Below are 19,581 nucleotides of genomic sequence, written 5' to 3'. Positions count from 1 at the left end.
GGCTGGCCTGAGTCTCAGTTGGAGTTAAGTGTCAACACTGTGATAAACAGGCTTAAGGCTCAACATGACCACAACTTCACAAACACACCCTAATTCACTTATATATACCTACCTATATAATATAATATAATATATACCTATATAATATATATATATATAATAAAATAATACCTATATAACCCTGTACCATAAATGATAGATACATGACATACATGAAACTTGCCTTAGGTTCATGGGCATACAAATGTATTTATTGTGTGTCCAGAACTTGGCAATACTTCAAAATGCAGATTGTCCTGTGAAGATACACTGCTATAAATGAGCAGAGTCAAAGCGAAGAGGAGTGAGATGTGCCTATTCCTGCTGTCACCTCAGCTTTAAGCTTTAGCCCTGTGGTGGAGTTAATGGGCTGTGGTACGATCGTGTTGAGTCAGCTCACATGTGTGAGCTGTATGCACACTATCCCAGCTCCTCTAGGTCCAAACACACACACACACACACACAAACACACGTCCCGCAGGCTATAAACTGGGTCAGAATATACACGTAGTGTAGATTAAACAAGTCTGCAACACACACAATTAAATTAGCACAGCTGGAAGCAGCCTGTTAGCTGGGCGCTATACAGTAAACAGCACAGTCTACTTACAGTATGTGCCTTTAAAAAAGCCTTGTCCTCTTTTCATCCTTCAACGATGCTACAGTGGCACTTCAAATACGGATATGGGGTCACATCTTAATGAGCAGAAGACGGGGTCTTTCTCTCTTTTTCTGTCTTGTTGTCATGATTTCCTGTGAATATAAAAATGTTCACTCATAGGGAGAACAGGCATTGTTGCTTGTGTCATCTCTAATACCCTTGGTGATCGGGGGAGGTGGGGCAGGTTGGGGGTATTTTTTTTCACAGTCTATCTCCGCCCCAAGCATCCTGAGGTTGTCGCAATAAAGACCTCAAAAGCTCCTGATGCTCCTGGGTTGAGCGTGTTCGGAAGAGGACTGAGGGTACAAGGGGGGAAGCCTCGCTCTAACAACCTTATCTTGGCCCCTAAATTGGTTTTGGGCCATCAAAGTGTTGGGAGGTAGCGGCACTGGGGGGCTGTTGTATTTTTTGACCGCTACCTGTGACAGCAATTACACGTTCCCCTTCAAGCGTGCCTTTGTTTTGGTGGCAGACCTGACTAGTTGGCCAGAATGAGATTACCTCTGCGCTCGGCGTCTGGAAGGGAATCAAAGCCTCGCTAAGGGCTTCTCCCACAAGCAGGCAGCGTCTAATTTTTTTCCCTTTATGCGGAACGCCATCGCAATTACTGTATATCGTCATAGTAATTAAAATAGCTGATGTTTAAACCCATTTGCATGCATCAGAGGAAACGGCTGTATATGTCCTTCCTCAGAAACAGATGGACACTTCATCAAACGAAGAGGTGAGGGTCTGTTCCTCACTTTGAGGACCGAGGCTCATGAATATTATATTGTACAGTGAAACAATGCAAGCCCAAAGCTGCATCATTTCATGCATGACATCAAGGCAGTGTCCCATTACCAGCCTGTATCATAGGGCCATAGCTTATACTACACATATTCCTAGTCTACCTGCACAGGGTTATTTCAGAACCCAAGAGATGACTGCTTACTCCAGATCACCTAATTGTCTTCTGTGAGAGCGGATAAATAACACTGAGAGTGAAGTGTCTCCATATCAGCCAAGGGACCCAAGCCTTCCCCGGGGTGGATGCACACCAGGCCATCCACAGGGGAAACAGTCCCTGATGAGTGGTCCTCCAATCTCTGTCAGGAGCTGGAGAGTCCAGCAAGAGGAAACACAGTCTCTGCGCCTCATGAGAGGAGAGAGGAGTGGGCTTGAATATAGTATTATCCCCAAAAATGGGGACAATGTATTTTTGTGTGTAATACATGATAATGTATTGTCTCTTCATAGCAGTGGGTTGATGCTGGCTGAAGCGTAATGCGCCACCCAATGTCTCTGCCTTGTGTACCTACTTGTGTGTGCCTTCTTGTATCTATAGTGCACTTTTATGTTGTGTCAGAGGAGGGTGACAGTATACCACGTCTGTAGTTTGCATTCTGTCCAGGTTAATTAGTGTGATATATGGGGTCTGGATGCTGTGAATTCAGCATGGGTAATTGCACTCTCGTTTTGTCCCTCTCTATTCTTGTCGTTCACCCTGTGCAATATGCCTCATTGTGGTCCACATATACAAGGATGAGGAAGTTAGTCCGTGCACGTGGCATTCTGGCCATGAGCTGTTGAATCTCCACCACATAGTCGAGCAAGATTAGAAGCTGACATCATGCATTGATAAAGAGGTTTATGGTTCAATCAATCAATCAATCAATCAAAGCTTTATTTATATAGCGCATTTCATACCCAGAGGCAACACAATGCGCTTTACAGAGAACAAGGGAGGTGGGCAGACATCCCACCCCTACATATTCCAGAGGGAAGCAAAAAACAGTAATCACCCGAGGGCCAGATAAGTGAGCTGTAAAAATTCTTCCCTGACCCCTCTCAACGAGGCGATCGAGCAAGCTCCTGGAGTATGTTTGTCTACCGGCTAAGAACATTTATAGAGCAATAAATAACATTAAATTACATTTTCAGAGTAAGAGAGGCTAATAACATCATAGGAGAGACATGGCAAACATTGGTGTATGTCTGTGTGTGCATAAATGTGCCTGGGCCCAGATAGAGGCAGGGGTTTGGGTAGGGTGGGAAAGGATACGGACCCGGGTTAGGGTGAGGGGAAGGGGATCTGAGCCCAGGACTGGTGTATGTCAGTGTGTGTGTGAGTGTGCCTGGGTCCAGGTAGAGGCAGGGGTCAGGGGTAGGGTTGGGGTAGGAAGAGGATACGGACCCGGGGTAGGGTGAGGGGAAGGGGGTACTGGACCCAGGCCTAAGGCCGGAAGTGGACTGTTGTATGTCTGTGTGTGTGTGTGTGTGTGTGTTAACTAATTTGCTACGACATCTGCAGCAGATACAGGGGCATCCATCGGACTCAGGGTGGTCCATTGGCGACAGCGGGGCATCCACTGGACCTGGTTAGAAGATAGGAGGGAGAGAGAGAGGCACTAGGGAGAGGGGAGGCAGAACAGGGTTAGTAGCACACGGAGCCATATATAGAGCAATACATTACGTCAAACTACATTTTCAGAGCAAGAAAGGCTAAGAGCATCATGGGAGAGGTGTGGCAAACACTAATGTGTGTGTGTGTGTGTGTGTGTGTGTGCGTGCCTGGGCCCCGATAGAGGCAGGGGTTGGGGTAGGGTGGGGGGTAGGAAAAGGATACGGACCCGGGTTAGGGTGAGGGGAAGGGGATCTGAGCCCAGGACTGGTGTATGTCAGTGTGTGTGTGAGTGTGCCTGGGTCCAGGTAGAGGCAGGGGTCTGGGTTAGGGTTGGGGTAGGAAGAGGATACGGACCCGGGTTAGGGTGAGGGGTAGGGGGTACTGGGCCCAGGCCTAAAGCCGGAAGTGGACTGTTGTATGTCTGTGTGTACGTGTGTGTGTGTTAACTGATTTGTTACGACATCTGCAGCAGACACAGGGGTATCTATCGGTCTCAGGGTGGTCTGCTGGTGACAGTGGGGCATCCACTGGACCTGGTTAGAAGATAGGAGGGAGAGAGAGAGGCACTAGGGAGAGGGGAGGCATAGCAGGGTTAGTAGCACACAGAGCCATATATAGAGCAGTATATTACATCAAACTACATTTTTAGAGCAAGAAAGGATAAGAGCATCATGGGAGAGGTGTGGCAAACCCTGATGTGTGTCTGTGTGTGTGTGCGTGCCTGGGCCCAGATAGAGGCAGGGGTCAGGGGTAGGGTGGGGGGTAGGAAGAGGATACGGACCCGGGTTAGGGTGAGGGGGAGGGGATCTGAGCCCAGGACTGGTGTATGTCTGTATGTGTGTGAGCGTGAGTGTAGGTGTGCCTGGGTCCAGTTAGAGGTAGGGGTCAGGGGTAGGGTTGGGGGTGGGAAAAGGATACGGACCCGGGGTAGGGTGAGGGGAAAGGGAACTGGGCCCAGGTCCAGGCCTAAGCTGGGTGTGGACTGGTGTGTGTCTGTGTGTACGTGTGTGTTAACTAGGTACTACAACATCCACAACTGACACGGGGGTAACTATTGTCTGCGGGCGACAGTGGGGCATCTACTGGACCAATGTATATAGAGGATTCACAGGTAGGTTTGAGGCTGCCTTTCTGTGTCTCAAGTTCCTAGCTAGTGATTGTAGGCTAGGTCGAAAAGGTATGTCTTGAGGTCTCGCTTGAAGACCTCCGTTGTTTCGGCCCTTCTTAGGCACTCCGGTAGGGTGTTCCAGAGGTTGGGGGCATAGAAACTAAAAGCTGCCTCTCCGTGTTTCTTGGTCCTGGCTTTTGGAACTGTTAAGAGTTCAGTACCTGAGGATCTGAGTGGTCTGTTGGGCATGTACTTAACAAGCATGTTTGAAATATATTCTGGTGAGTGATTGTGGAGAGATTTATAGACTAGTAGTAGTATTTTAAAGTCTATTCTAGAGTTGACTGGTAACCAGTGTAGTGATTTTAAGGCTGGTGTGATGTGTGCCCTTCGTCTAGTCTTAGTGAGGACTCGTGCTGCAGCATTCTGTATCATTTGTAGCTTAGAGATTGCTTTCTTTGGTAGGCCTGATAGTAGAGCATTGCAGTAGTCCAGCCTACTTGTGATGAAAGCATGCATTAATCTTTCGGTGTCAGCCTGAGAGAGAAAGGGTTGCACCTTGGCAATGTTCCTTAGGTGGTAGAAAGATGTCTTTGTAATATTCTTTATGTGGTTTTCAAAATTAAGATCTGAGTCAAGTATGACACCTAGGTTTTTAGCCTGGCAATTGGTGTCAATTTTCAGAGTTTTTAAGTGCGCAGCTAGTTTCTCTCTTTCAGCTTTTTCTCCAATGATCAGTACTTCTGTTTTGCCCTGGTTTAGTTGGAGGAAATTATGTGACATCCATAAATTTATATCTGTAGTACACTTGACAAGGCAGTCAACCAAGCTGTAGTTACTGGGTGTTACAGAAATATAGAGTTGGGTATCATCTGCGTAGCTATGGTAGCTAATGTTGTGCCTCCTGATGACACTGCCAAGGGGCAGCATGTACAGGCTGAAGAGTAGAGGTCCTAGGATCGATCCTTGGGGCACCCCACAGGTCATTGGGATCTTTCCTGAGCTATAATCACCGAGGGCGACGAAGAAATCCCGACCGGTTAGATAGGTCTTAAGCCAATTTAGGACTGGACCAGAGAGGCCAACCCACTTTTCCAGTCTTTCGATGAGGATTTCATGATCTATAGTATCAAAGGCTGCACTCAGGTCCAGGAGGACGAGGACAGAAAGCTCTTTGGAGTCAGCATTAATTCTGAGGTCATTTACAACTTTGACTAATGCCGTCTCTGTGCTATGATGGGCGCGGAAGCCGGACTGGAAAAGGTCAAGGGTACAACTTGTAGCTAGGAAATCATTAATCTGTTTGAAAACTATTTTTTCCAGAATTTTACTCAAAAAGGGAAGGTTGGAGATTGGTCTAAAATTGCTAAAAACTGAAGTGTCTAAGTTGTTTTTCTTCAGTACGGGTCTCACCAGAGCAGTTTTAAGTATTGGTGGGAAGACACCTGTAGATAGGGAGTCATTAACAATGGATAAAATGTCATAGGATACAGAGTCAAAAATTGTTTTGAAAAAATCGGTGGGGATGGGATCCAGCAGACATGTGGAGGTTTTGAGTTTGGATACTACTTTCCTCAACATTTCTGTGTCAATCAGTGTAAACAGGCTCATATGTCCATTGCATGGAGGGAGAGGATCTGTAAACGGGATGCATGGCCTTTCCTGGGTGATATTTCTCCTAATATTCATAATCTTATCTCTGAAGTAAGCTGCAAATTCCTCACATTTGGAGGTAGAGAGAAGGTTATCTGGTGTTTTTACGGCAGGGTTTATTAGGCTATCAATTGTTGAGAAGAGCACTCTTGAATTATTTCGATTGATAGATATCAATTTTGAGAAGTGGTCTTTCCTTGCATTTCTTATTGCTTTATTAAAAGCAGAGAGATGATCTTTGAGAATATCATGGTGGACCTGTAGCTTGGTTTTTCGCCATATACGCTCCGAGCTTCTGCAGGTTCTCTTTAGTTGATATGTTTCCTTATTTCGCCATGGAGCTTTATTATTGGTTGTGATCCTTTTCAGTTTAATAGGTGCTACAGAATCCAAGGCTGCCCTTACTCTGGTGTTAAAGGTGGTCGCCAAGTCTTCAGTATGTCCTAAGGGCCCCACTTCTGGAGTTGATAAATTGTTTGTGGTCATTATTTCTCTAAAGCTTGCGGTTCAGTAAAGTGAGGTGAACATACAGTACATCACCCAACCTTTTAGACATTTCCAGAGAGTGCAATGCCTTTCCTAAATTTACTTATCATCCATTAAATTAGTTTTCCAATGTAAATTTTTGTTTATCTGTTTGTTAGAGAGATTTTCTCTATGTAATGTTGCTGTAATCTTTAGCAGAAAACTGAATTTATTGTCCTCTGAGAGCCAGTTTGTGTTGGGCAATCATTTCACAGACAGACAGACGTACGAACGTGCGTACACACACACACACATACACAGACACAAACACACACAGGCTTGTTTTCTCATCTGCAGCGAATCATTGCTGGTTCATCCTCAAATACTGTAAGAGCGATGAACTTAACACTGCCTGTGAGTTCATAATTCTTCTCATATATAACTCTCTTGATCTCCTTAAAATGAGCAGTTTTATCTTACTCAAATACTAATCTCAATCTCTCTCAGGTTCTTCCATTTAGAATTCAAATGATTTGTTGTGCAAATTCACATACATTATTCATTGGACATAATTAACCCAGTAAAAATATATGGAGCCTAACCCAGACAAACCATTGGCTTTATTGGCTGTAATTGCACTGAAGATTTACCTTTGTAAAATATTAGTTAGGGTGAATAGTATTTCTTTTGCGTGTTGGGGTCTTAATTTCAGTCCCAAACCAGCGGTGTTGCGCAGCTGTGAATCATGAAGCATAATTTAACTTTTAAAAGTCAATAAACCTAACAGCTATGTGTTTACAGCCTAGCACTGTAAAGAGTACGCTACAAATGAGAATGTATTAAAAATTAACCCAAATGGGTGGCCAGGGTCTCAGAAGCTGCTGTGGCCTGCAATTTCCGTTTTGCTGAGGCAAGGTTGTGGGCTTAGTCTTGTTGTTCAATATTCTGTGAATAATTGAAGCTGACTTCTTGCACCCAAATGTACAATGTCTTTATAAATCTTCCCAGATAGGAAAGATGCTGACTGGATTGAGAAAACTGAGCGTCTCGGACACTTTTCTTTGGCTGTGTTTATGATGCAATAAAAGTTTAAAGTTTCTCCCTCTCTCTCTCTCTCTCTCTCAGCTGGACCTGCTTGTGTCCACTAAGATCACCGGCATCATCACCCAGGGGGCCAAGGACTTCGGCCACGTCCAGTTCGTTGGCTCCTACAAAGTGGCGTACAGTAACGACGGAGAAAGGTGGCTCATATACCAAGATGAAAAACAGAAAAAGGATAAGGTGAGACATCTATACTCGATGCCAACACATATATTCGGTATACTTAAATATGCAGGTAGAATACCGATCCTGAAGATGCAGAGCCAAAGTACATGTTTATAAATGAAAAGCTGCATGAATGGAGAACAGGATAGACAAACTGACAAGCAAACAACCAGAACACAAAACATCAATTGACAGAATGATTGAAAGAATCAAGCCATTGTGCCCTCTGTATGCCCTGGCCCTGTCTCTCTGGCTTCTTTCAGAACAGCATCTTCTTATCTGCCACACCAGCACAGCTTGCTGAAGCCTCGTGCTCTCTCTGACTCGGTCTGACTGGGATCAGATAAAGCAGCGTTGTCTTGCAGTTCTGGCCAGTACTGCGGCTGAAATCTTGTTTATGGCCCCTCGACAGAGTACACGTGTTCGTTCCAGTTGCCCACGCCAGCGCAGACAGAGGATTCTATGCCCCACAGGGGAGCGGCAGCAGCACTAGTACTGGAGCTTGCCGGCGTTGTTTTAGAAGCCTGGGAGCGAACACTGTTTACCTCACTTGCTCTGTTCTCAAAAGATAAGGAGTTCCATAGGCCTGCTCGGGTGTTTTATGATGATGGTTAGAAGCCTCATGCCTTACATAGTGTGGAACGGTGCTTTGCATTGTTGCCTCACAGCAAGAAGGTCCTGGGTTCGATTCCCTCATGGGGTGCTGTTGGCACTGGGGGGCACGTTCTCCTCAGGTCTGACGGTGCTCAGGTGGGCCCAATATAAAACATGCAAAACTGATCACTGTCCTGTCCCTGACCAAAACATGGACATGAGAACTTGGAATTGGTCCCCAGACATCAGCTGGTCATGGAGGACAGGAAGGACAGCATGAATGGGAAAAATGCAGAGAACAAATGTATTCGTCAACTACTCCTGCATGTGTGCGTGCGTGTGTGTCATACTCTAAGAGAAAAAAACTGAACAGACCTTTCTGACATTCATAGCATAGCAGATGTTATGGACTGACTCAACTCAATGTGGATTATAACTAGACCCTGGTAAATGTCAGATCTCTTGATCTTTTTAAGGCTGAAGAACACACTGCATATTTCATGCCATGAACATGGAGCAGGCTACAAGCGCAAAAGCATAGGTCGAGTACAGTTAATGACAAGTCACCAAATTAGCAGTTTTAAAAGGGTGTTTTTCTTGAGGCTATCCTTCTCTTTGACAAAGTCTGGGACAGGGCTGAAGATTAACAAATACACGATAGTGATTTGTTACAACACAGATGAGCACACAATTTATGACCTGAACTGTCCATAAATCACCAGTTTAACCACCCATGCCTGAAAACACTTCTACATCCCCACGGCTCTCATGCTTTGCTTGAAGAGTTTATAATTTCAATGCCAGGATGATCTTTGGATGTGGGCCACCGCTTACTGAGTGTAATGTTCAGCCGAGCAATTTCAATTCAGAGGATCGCTGGAAGACAATGATTTGGCAAGTCTTCCAGGGAGAAAGCATGGGAGAGAAAAGAAAAGATTCAGCTAAGATTCACTTGAAGGGGGTTTGTGAAAAACAGTCTTTGTTTTTGATTTGCAATGTAGTGTACATACAGAATATTGATGCTGTAATAACATATTCAGCTCATGCAAGTTGCATAGATGAATGGATACTGTGATTCATACTGTATCTACAGTATAGTATGATTTTCAGAACAGAGCCACGGATACACACTCCATTAGAGCCTCAGTATTGGAAAGCCGGCGTCTTTAGCGAGGCCTCCAGGAATGTTCAGTATTTCCCTGGACAGAGCTGAGGGACTACTCAGAGCTCTCAAGGTGTTTTCCCCTTTCAGTCAGTCGTGTGAAGCAGCCATTAATGCTGGAGGACACATTAGGCTGCTGGACTCTTGAGGCTACTCCCCTGTCACGCTACAAACTGTGTGTGTGTGTGTGTGTGTGTGTGTGTGTGTGTGTGTGTGTGTGTGTGTGTGTGTGTGTAAGGGAGAGAGAGGGAGTCAGTCTGGGATCGGGGTATTCTCCTCAGCTCACCTCTTCCCTCCACAGACCCTGCGTGGAGGAGGCTGAAAGGAGAAAGGAGGCGCCTCTGTCAGCATACAGATAGTCAGAGATAAAATCACATAAAATCTCCATGATTAATTTGAATAATTGTTAACATATTAATATTACATATGAATACCTTCCCATAGCATGCATCTTATATGTCCATATGATCTGTGCTGGCAGGTAATCATGGTATTGTCAGAAACACAAAGGTCTTTCACTAATACTTTGAAGAGCTCAAAAATTTGACACCCTCATAGTCAACCTAATTCAGCTTGCTACAGTTTGCTGGGTGTCAATATATACACAGTACCTTGATGGGGGGAAATCAAGCACAAAAATAATTGATTCATGTTTAATGGTGTTCCACTTAGGTGCCATGGTGTTAATTAGCCACGGGAACCAGCAATTCCCTCCAGGTCAGAGAGTAACAGCATGTTAGATGGTGGTAAATACAATCATAGCTTAAGATTAGCCAATAATGGCTATGATTCGTCCGCTTTAGAGGGTATTGGCGGTTTGCCATATGCCGCAGCATCTGAGACTCACGTGCTAGGGTCAAGATTAACTTTGATTGGATCTTATTGCCTCCTGCTTGAAAAAGCAGTTGGCTTGTGAACGTGAGCTTGATTGAGCTGAACTCTTCTATGGCTGCCAGCCCTCTTATCGGCTTTCCAATAAAAGCAGAGTTGAGCCGAAATTGCCTGGTCCTTACCCTGAACAGGTCTGGTAACCCAGGGGCAGCCAGCTGAAGCTAGACTGGAGGACCTGCACTCTTGGCCTCTACAGCAGTTTTAAATAATGGAGTATGGCCAGTGGTCAGCCCCCAAAGCGCCTCCAAGCTCCCCCAGTAAAGCACGTCCTTGACTGACTCAGCCAGGAAAATCAATGCTCGGAAGCCATGCAGACTCCTGGATCAAATGGAAGGCATGGTGCAGAACAGAGGGAGACTGGCCGTTTGGTACGCAGCCACCAACTATTGAATTAGCGTGGAGGGAAGGATGGACAGTCACCCAGAAAAGGACACACAACAATATGCAATTATTGAGAGCAGAGAGGAAGTACTGTGTACTAACATAGCATAGTCAGGGAGGACAGGTGAGGACATGAGTTTACAGTATGTGTTTGTTGTATGGATGTTTGAGACATTATGTCTCCTCTGAGGGGATAGCAGCAGATATCTGGACTTTTAAGGACATGGACCCAGACTGATAGCAACCCTTAAAGGAGTAGTAAAGGGAAATATCATGTTTAGCCCTGTTTTAAGGTTAGTTATATCATATACAATGGTTCAGATCAAAAAGTTGACCCAATGGATGTGGGTGGGCACCGTGAAAATAATTCAAAAACATGTTAAACTCTCTCCTGTACTCTGGAGTGCCAGAAACTTCCATTCAATGGTACATTATACAGTATATCAAAGAGTAAAAAATAAAACATGGTTTAAAGATGTAGAATTGGATTTAAGACCTGAAATAGTTTTACCTTCCATTCCAACTTTTTTCTTCCATAACATAATAAGAATCTCTCTCTCTCTCATATATATATATATATATATATATATATATCTGGTGTATAGCTGTTACACCTGGGCTATGAATTGCTTTCCTCCACAGACACTCAATACAATTCCACCACTCTGTTTGGCTAGAGGTGAATAGTCATGTTCCCCTCCTTTGGTCAGAGGAAGGCGATTCAATTGGACAGGCTGCAAAAGTGAGTTTTGTAACCTTTGTAAGACCTTGACTGAGATGGCCTCGCTAAAGCATACAGTATGTTGCTGCTAAACCAGCAATAACATGCAACATAAGTTATAAACATTAGTTACAGTAACAATATTAATTCCATAACATAAGTAAGTATGTAAGTAAATACATTTTTTATAAAGCACCTTTCCAAACAGGTGCTGTACAGTGAAAATGTTAAAATATAGGGAAAAAATGCAAAGTCAACACAGAGAATAATAACAATGCAACCGCTAAACTATACAATAGAAGGTTAAAACAAAAAAGATAGAAAAGGTTGCAGTTGTTTCCCTTTCTCTGTACAGTGGGAACATGAACCAATTAATCAGGCTGCTATTCACAGCGGAACACCTATCCTCTCACCTTATGTTATGCAGCAACCCCTTAGCACTTCAGTGTTGAATTAACATCCTTACAAAAGAGATGGGAGGTAATTAACTACATTCAGGGTCTGTTCCGAGTCTTCCGAGATTCACTCAGTGGGCGAATTAGAGATATGGGAGCGCAGACTGAATAAAAGTGGGTAAGGTGAAGAAAGGTTGAATATACTATGCTCTTTTGGGTGCTCGACTGTTTTAAGATCTGTAATCAAGTATGCAGTGGATATGGGCTGAGGCAGACAGAGAATGAAGGCGAAAGATGACAGAAGGAGCTGAGCTGTGATGAATTGTTGAGGTTGTTTGTGTTTGTCTGCAAACGTTAAGATAGCAAAGATCTCAGATTGGGAGACAATGAGGGAAGGGATGAAAAAGAATGGAGGATGAAGTCAAGTCTAAGTCAAATTCTTTCATTCTCGGAGCATTGAGCTTCAGCATGCAGTTACTGTCTACATTGAGTAGAAAAGTAATAATAATAATAATAATAATAAACATATCAACAGGCAATGTACTACATACACAGACATGTAGACACACAATGTGAACACTATGGACATATTGACATATGATACATTGGACATAATAGACATAGGGTATATTAATACACTATATGCTGATGGCATATAGAACTGTACACTGTCTCCTACAGACCAATTTCACTACTCAACGGAGATCAAAAAATCCTAACATCAATAATGGCAAATAGATTAGCAAAGATTGTACCGAATATAATTATTAATGACCAAACAGGACTTGTCTGAAATAGATTATTAAGTGATAATATTAGACGTACATATTTAATATTACAGAGTATGCCACAAAGTTACAAGAACAAACACTACTAACCTTGGATGCAGAAAAAGCCTTCAATAGGGTAGTCTGGCCATTTATATTTGAAACATGTAGAAAATTTGGATTTGATGAAAAATTCATTAGTTGGTTACAAATTATGTACAATAGCCCTAACGCCTCAATAAGAGTGAATGGCACAATGTCAGATTCCTTTCAACTTTTAAAATGTACGAGACAGGGTGACCCCCTTTCTCCTCTTATATTTATTTTATGTATGGAACCAATGGCAGAAAGAATAAGAACTAATGAGAAAATATGAGTATCAATTGGAGACGACACCCATAAAATGGCATTATATGCTGATGATGTTATTCTCTTCTTAACTAACATAAATGTATCTCTACTGGCCTTAATGGAGGAAATAAAAGAATATAGTACTGTCTCAGGTTATAAGCTAAACATAGGGAAATCAGAAACTATGACAATTGGACCACCAATAAATCAGGAGATAAAATCTAACTTTAAGTTTAAATGGGACTTGACAAAAAATTAATATTTGGGGGATTTTCATAACTCAAAATGTCACACGTATTCCAATGTAATTATGGACCCCTAGAGACCCAAATTAAACAGGATTTAAATAGATGGTGGTTGTTACCTCTAACACTCTTGACAAGAGAGGAAACCAAAAAAATGAATCTGCTCCCAAGATTTATTTTACTTTTTCAAACCTTGCGCTCGAAAATACTCCCCCAAAAATTTAAAGACTGGGATAGAGCTATTAGTAAGTTAATCTGGAATGGGAAAAAAACTAGAGTAAGATTTAAAACAATTTAATTATCTAAATAAATGGGTGGACTAGCATTACCGAGTTTGACAAACTATTATTTAGTAACTCAAATAAGACCCATCCTCACTTGGATGAATAGAACTGCACAAGCTAAATGGAGACAAATCGAGAGTTCCCTAATAGAAACTCCTTTGAGTGATATAATATCTATGGGTAAAAGTGCAGAATGGGAAAGAGGGAACACCTTCATTAAAAGTACAATGCAAGCATGGCGTAAGATCTGTAAAATTAAGAAGATTAAACAGGATTTTATATATGTGAACGGAAAACACACAACTTTAAACCAAGCACCATAGGAGACGTGTTTAAAAGGTGGCCAGCAAAAGGATTAACTAGATACTATCAAATCATGATGGAGTGGAGTGGATTCTTTCGAAAATTTGAAAAGTAAATATGACATCCCGGACACACAATTCCATAATTATTTACAAATCCAAAGCTATTAAAAAAAAGACAAGGCTGTAACATAGTAAAGGATGATATACACCCACTAATTAAGTATATGGCCAAGAATTTATTTGGGGCACATATATAGAATATTACAAAATGAAAATAAATTGGGACCAAATGCTAAATGGGAGGAAGAAACTCTCGGCAACTGCTTTAAAACAACTAGCTCCCCCTTCTGGAGAGAATTTGCATGGAAGGTACAAATTAGATATTTTATAACCCCCATAGTACAAGAAAAATATGATAAGAACTCAAACCCATTATGTTGGAGAAACTGTGGGGAAAGGATCACACACCATACACATATTGTATATACATGTCCTCAACTTAGTATTTTTTGGAATGAGGTGAGAAACACAATTGAACGATTATTTCAATTAAGCCTCCAACCAGAACACATGCTCCTTGGTATAGCTCCACGTGAACTGATCCTCAAAACGGATAAATATCTCTTTAGAATATTGAGACTTACAGATCTCAAACAGATAACAAGAAATTGGAGGCAGCCAGATTTAACAAAAATAGAAAATTGGTTTAAAACAATAAAGGAGATATACACCATGGAAAACATAACCCATAAAATTAAGCAACAAATAACATTATTTGAGAAGAGATGGGCCAAAATGGATACAGCCCTTTTGAGCCCCTGAGGGACACACACAAGCACTTGCAATATTAATTATTTTTGTTATTTGTCTGTGTATTATTATTATTATTATTATTATTATTAGTCTTTTTTTTCTTGTCTGTCCTGTCTGTCCTTTTTTTAATTATTTTTTATTTTATTTATTATTTATTTTCTGTTGTTGTGTGTTTTCTTTATTCTAATGTCTGGTAAATTTTTTTGAATTATATTATGAGAAAAAAAGAGAAACATTTTTTGAGGCAAATGGAAGAGAATACAAATTCAATGATGGGGATCCGCGCAGAGTGTAAGGTCGTAACCCCACAATCTAAGGAGTCCATTGCAAAGGAGTGTTTGTACTTGTACAAGAGGTCGCAAAGTCTCTGCCGGTCAGCTGTACTGTGTAGGGCATCAGCTTGGTCAAGGACTAGTTGTACTTGGGTTTCAAACCCGCGGTACGGTTCGTCGTCTCCCTGATTGGGGGTGTTTGATGTCACTCTCTTGTCTGTCTCGCCGGTCTCAGCTCCAACAGCGGTGTGGCCTCTAGGCCGAGGTTCAAGAACTCTGACGATGGTTGGAAAAACGCCAAGGGGTAGTCCACCTTTTGGCTAGGTTGGACATTGAGGCGAACCTTAACAGAGGTCTGACTGGGGACGGTGGTCTCGTCCTCATTCACCACTGTGCAGGCTTCAGGGATCATCTGCCCTGACTTGAGATGCCCTGTGTCGGCTTTGGGCTCACTGGGGTGGTGCTGTTTCAACGACCATAAGGCACTATTGAGGGTGTCCACCTGAACCGCGAGCCTGACCAGGATATCGGCGCCAACGTACACCATGTGGGGTAGGTCAGGAATGACCAGGAAGTGGTGGACCAGTGTTTGTTTGTTCCACTGCATCCGCAGCACGCACATCCCCTGGCTTTGGTCATGCTTGGGGGGTGGCTGCTTAGCGGAAAGCGAAATGACTTCTTAGCGAATAGCAGCTCTGGCTGGGTGGCCCGTAGGGCGTGGAATAAATCTGCAGAGATTGCAGACTTGTCTGCCCACAGGGCCAGGACCACATCCTGAGTGGGCGTGTCCTGTAGAGTGATGCCATTACCTACCCGAGGGCAGTACTGGTCTTGGGTAGCGGGCTGTTCAAGCGTGCACAAGAAGGTGTCCGCTTGTCGGAGGACCTCAGTGGGCGCTCGATGCCCTTCTGGTGGGTTGGTTCTATTGTTCCCCACGGTCGTCCCCAGACCACTGGTTGGGGTTTGGGTCCCGGTGGCCTCCGTCTCTAGGACGTAGCATTGTGCTTCCGCACGGCTAGAGCCAGGGACCGGCAGCGGTTGGCAAACATGTGACCAGATGGTGAGACGTTGAAAGTCTATCAGGGGCTCGAAGCGGTTGAGCAAGTCTTTGCCCAAGAGCAATGGGACAGAGTTGAGAGGTGACACATAAACGGGATGTGTCAGGGTCATTGGACCAAACGTAAGCTGAAGTAGGACCAGTTAGCTCATTCTGGTGCCGACGGTGGAGTACGCCTGAACTTCAAGGTTGCACCGTTTTAGCTTCAGGTTCCTGTATGACTGGACCGGCTAGTTTCAGACCTTCTGTTCTACCACTTCTGTGGCTGTGCCACTTCGATCATACAGGGACAAGGTTTTAAGTTTGGGGTTTCTCCTGAGATGTCAAATCACTGCAATGATTTGAAAGGCTTGCACAATGCCTGGGGGAAAAATCCCAAAAAAGACACAAAGGAATGGTAGGTGTGTCCACAGGATGAGGATAATTGTTGTTTAATTGCTTTATTCCTGAAAGGGTTAAAAGCAAATTCAATTATAAGAGTGGAAATTAAAAGCTTATTGTTGATGCGTGATTCCAGCCAATACTGTTGAAAAAGGGATGTAGTGTCAGCTTCGGTCACAAGGGGGAGCTCTGGCTCTGCCTGTGTGGATGAGGCCTTGGACACGAGTGGGCTAGCGGTTAGCTGGAAGCTATTTGGCTAGCGGTGGCTTTATACCAATGAGTTTGGAGGAGGTTAGCTGTTAGCAAGCGGTTAGCGGTGTGGCTAAAGCTTAGCTGGGGCTAGGAGTGGTCTCTAAGCTAATGGCTAGCTCGGGGCTAGTTAGTTAGCTGAGCAGCTAGCGGGGCTAGCTAGCAAGCGGTTAGCTGTTAGCGGCTAATGGCCTTCTGTGTTAGCTAGCAAGCTAATGTGCTGGGACAATGGGTTGGCTAGCCTCCCTGCTAGCGGCGTTCTCTGTTAGTGAAAATATCTCAGCTTTGAATTCACCAATAAACAAGTACATGCACATGCAGTTAAAACACTGCTATGGTCACTAAGTGTGGGGGAACAAGGAGGTAACAGCTGATTACTAGGCTCGTAGCTGTGTTAGTATAGAGTTATTCTGTCCCGCACAGGTGACGTCTAGACGCAACGCGGAGCGCTAGCTCGGCCTACGTTACAGGATGAGAGAGCAAGTTTCGTCTGCTCCTCTGGCTGTTTTATGGTCCCGACCTCCAACAGCCTATAAGATGGGTCACAATTTGCTAGGTAGCTAAGCTAGCATTTACGACATGGAGGTTAAAAGCCTTGGCTATTTGAGCAGTTCAATGCTCCCTTCACGTGAACGTCAGTGAGCACCACAGCGTTTGAAACGGATTCCAGCCGTTCTGTTATGCTACACCCTTCCGCACCGATTCACCAACTGATGCGGGACAATCGAGATAAATGCTCTTGGTCAGATCTGTGCCATGAAATGATCACCAAATACCACTGTAATCAAACACGTCTTGAAACAACTTTCTGAGTGGGGAAAGGGGGATACCCTTAAAGCGAGTTTCACCGTGCACACAAAGGGAAGTCCTTTACACACAATCTGTAACGTTACAACCTTAATCTACAAGGTTTTAGCTGAGCCTCACCACTGGGCACCAATATATGTAGCAGTTTAGGAGCTTATAGCTTTATGGAAGTATGACTATGACTTGGTATAACATATGGTTATACCGCGGCTATCACAACTATGAAGGAAATGGATTTAACTACACTAAATCGACTCGTCTGGGACACCACCCTTATGAAAGGGAAACAGATAGCCTATCAATAGTCTAATGTAATATCAATCTCCGTCTGAAAGTAAGTCTTTGACTCAATTAAGTGACCTACAGATCTGTTGATGACACTACAACGACGTGATCAAAGCATGGAATATTTATTGAAGTATACTAATAAATTATCAGGATAATATGAACACACACAATTTAACAATATATGGGAACAATAATGTGGCAGGATGGAAACAAAGCAGGAAGGGAATAAGTGATAGGTGAGTGCAGCCTGGCCTAAGGTCTAAACTCAGCAACACATAGCAACCACAACACATCAACCGAGCAGCGTTAGTATGGACCTTACCACCTTACGTTTGTGTGGCGCGCGGCTCGCTTCGACTGGACAGCTCTCGGTGTAGTCTTGAAGACCCGCGTGACCAGCGCTGTTGGTTTGGTTGATGGGCGTCGTCGACCGGCTCGTTGCATCACAGTTTTGTACTGCAGTTGGGGAGAGAGGGAGGGGGAGTGAGAGAGAGTGAGAGGATCGTAAAGTTGGGCCTGTTCTGGGCGAGTCCTTTGATGTGGTTCTTAGGATGTCGGTGTGAACAGCCCAGGTTCTCTCTTGTGTTTGCACAGGCCCCCCATTTAGTGTGAAAGGCCTTATCTGGGGTCTGTGACCCCAGGAAGCGGGCCTGGATTGCCTGCGCAATGGCTCAGTTATGATAAAGACCTAATTCAACTTGTTTATCTCTAAAGGAGCACACACACACACATCGATTCCAGATAGGAAGAAGACAGGGTATCAGCGAGATTGAGACAGACCGTTTTGGTGAGGGGTGCATGTGTGTGGCCCACAGAGGAGTACTCTGGTCCATGCAGTCTGGGTTGTGGCACACGCGGGGGCTGGGTTGTGGGATTTGTGTTGCGTGGTGGCGTGGTAGCGAAGCCCCGCCCCCTTGGGTCGAGGGTGGTTGGGGACAGTTTGGTGCACTCATGGCTGTCCATGTGGAACCTCGGTGCGCGCATCATGTGTCTGGCACACGCGGGGGCTGGGTTGTGGGCTTTGTGGTGGTGGTGTGTGGTGGCGTGGCTCCGCCCTTCACACGCCCCCTCAACCCCCCCACCATTTCACAATTCCCCTCTCCACCCCCTGTTCAGGTATTCTAGTCTCAGGTAGAAAGAAGGCAGGGTAAAGGCATGCAGAAAGCTTTTTGGTCCTATTCCAATGTTCACACTCAAGCTGTAGTGTAGGCTACTGTCCTACTGTATTACATTGGTGGACCCCAACCCCTTCTGTGTGATGTAAATGTGTAGGGGGGGTGTAGAGTAGGCGCCCCCCCAAAAAAAGTTATGTTCTTCACATAAAATAAGCCAAGGCCACCGAGTTTCAGGTACAATACAAGGGTTAAAAGTGGCAGAGGGGATGTTTCCATGTCGATCGACCGCAGGAGCCTCGGAGTGACGGGGCAACCAGTCGCACTGAGGTAGCAGAGCGTAGCGGTCGGGAGGGGGTGTAGGCTTTAATGGCTGACGCCGGCGCCCCAGCTAGGAGGGAGTTGCAGTAGTCCAGGCGGGAGATCACCAGGGCCTGTATAAGTGAAGGAACAAGGTATTAAAATCCAGCAATTCCCTCTTAACATACCTATCGGTATATCTATCTCTGTCTTGGAAAAAGAATAATCGGCAAAAGAATAATAATGTGTGCGTAATCGCAGGAGAATATGTGCATCAGTCAAGTGCAAAACAGGTTGTTTGGTGCAAGCACACTCAGCTGAAGTGGACAAGACAGGCTCAGACTTTGTCAGACAGGGAATTTCCAAACTATGGGGAATCTACATGGTTACTTTCTCGCCTGAAAAAATATTGTAATGCTGAGACGTGAAACAAGCGCATTAATTTGTGATTTGTAAAAACTGTGATGAGGCTCTAGCTGTGCATTTGTCGAGAAATAATGCACACCCCTCCAGCCAATCAGAATCAAGTATTCACCATGGTATAAGGGACAATGAGACCACATAGCCAGGGGAACTCTTGCTCCCTATGAACATCTACTGTATGCTCCTCCACCATAACCTCACATGC

General features: G+C 44.2%; 1 protein-coding gene across 1 annotated transcript in view; it reads left to right on the top strand.

Moving 5' to 3' along the window:
- Positions 1–19,581, top strand: part of edil3a (EGF-like repeats and discoidin I-like domains 3a) — a gene marked incomplete at both ends in the record, with an annotated part of 163,286 nt that overhangs the window by 134,290 nt on the left and 9,415 nt on the right. Inside the window, one exon of the mRNA XM_084457687.1 lies at positions 7,438–7,593. Within this exon, the coding sequence (XP_084313813.1) occupies positions 7,438–7,593 (156 nt within the window). The remainder of the gene's footprint in view (positions 1–7,437; positions 7,594–19,581) is intronic.

Source organism: Borostomias antarcticus, assembly GCF_949987555.1.
Source record: "Borostomias antarcticus genome assembly, chromosome: 23".
Taxonomy (NCBI): domain Eukaryota; kingdom Metazoa; phylum Chordata; class Actinopteri; order Stomiiformes; family Stomiidae; genus Borostomias; species Borostomias antarcticus.
This window is presented reverse-complemented; position numbering and strand designations above follow the sequence as displayed.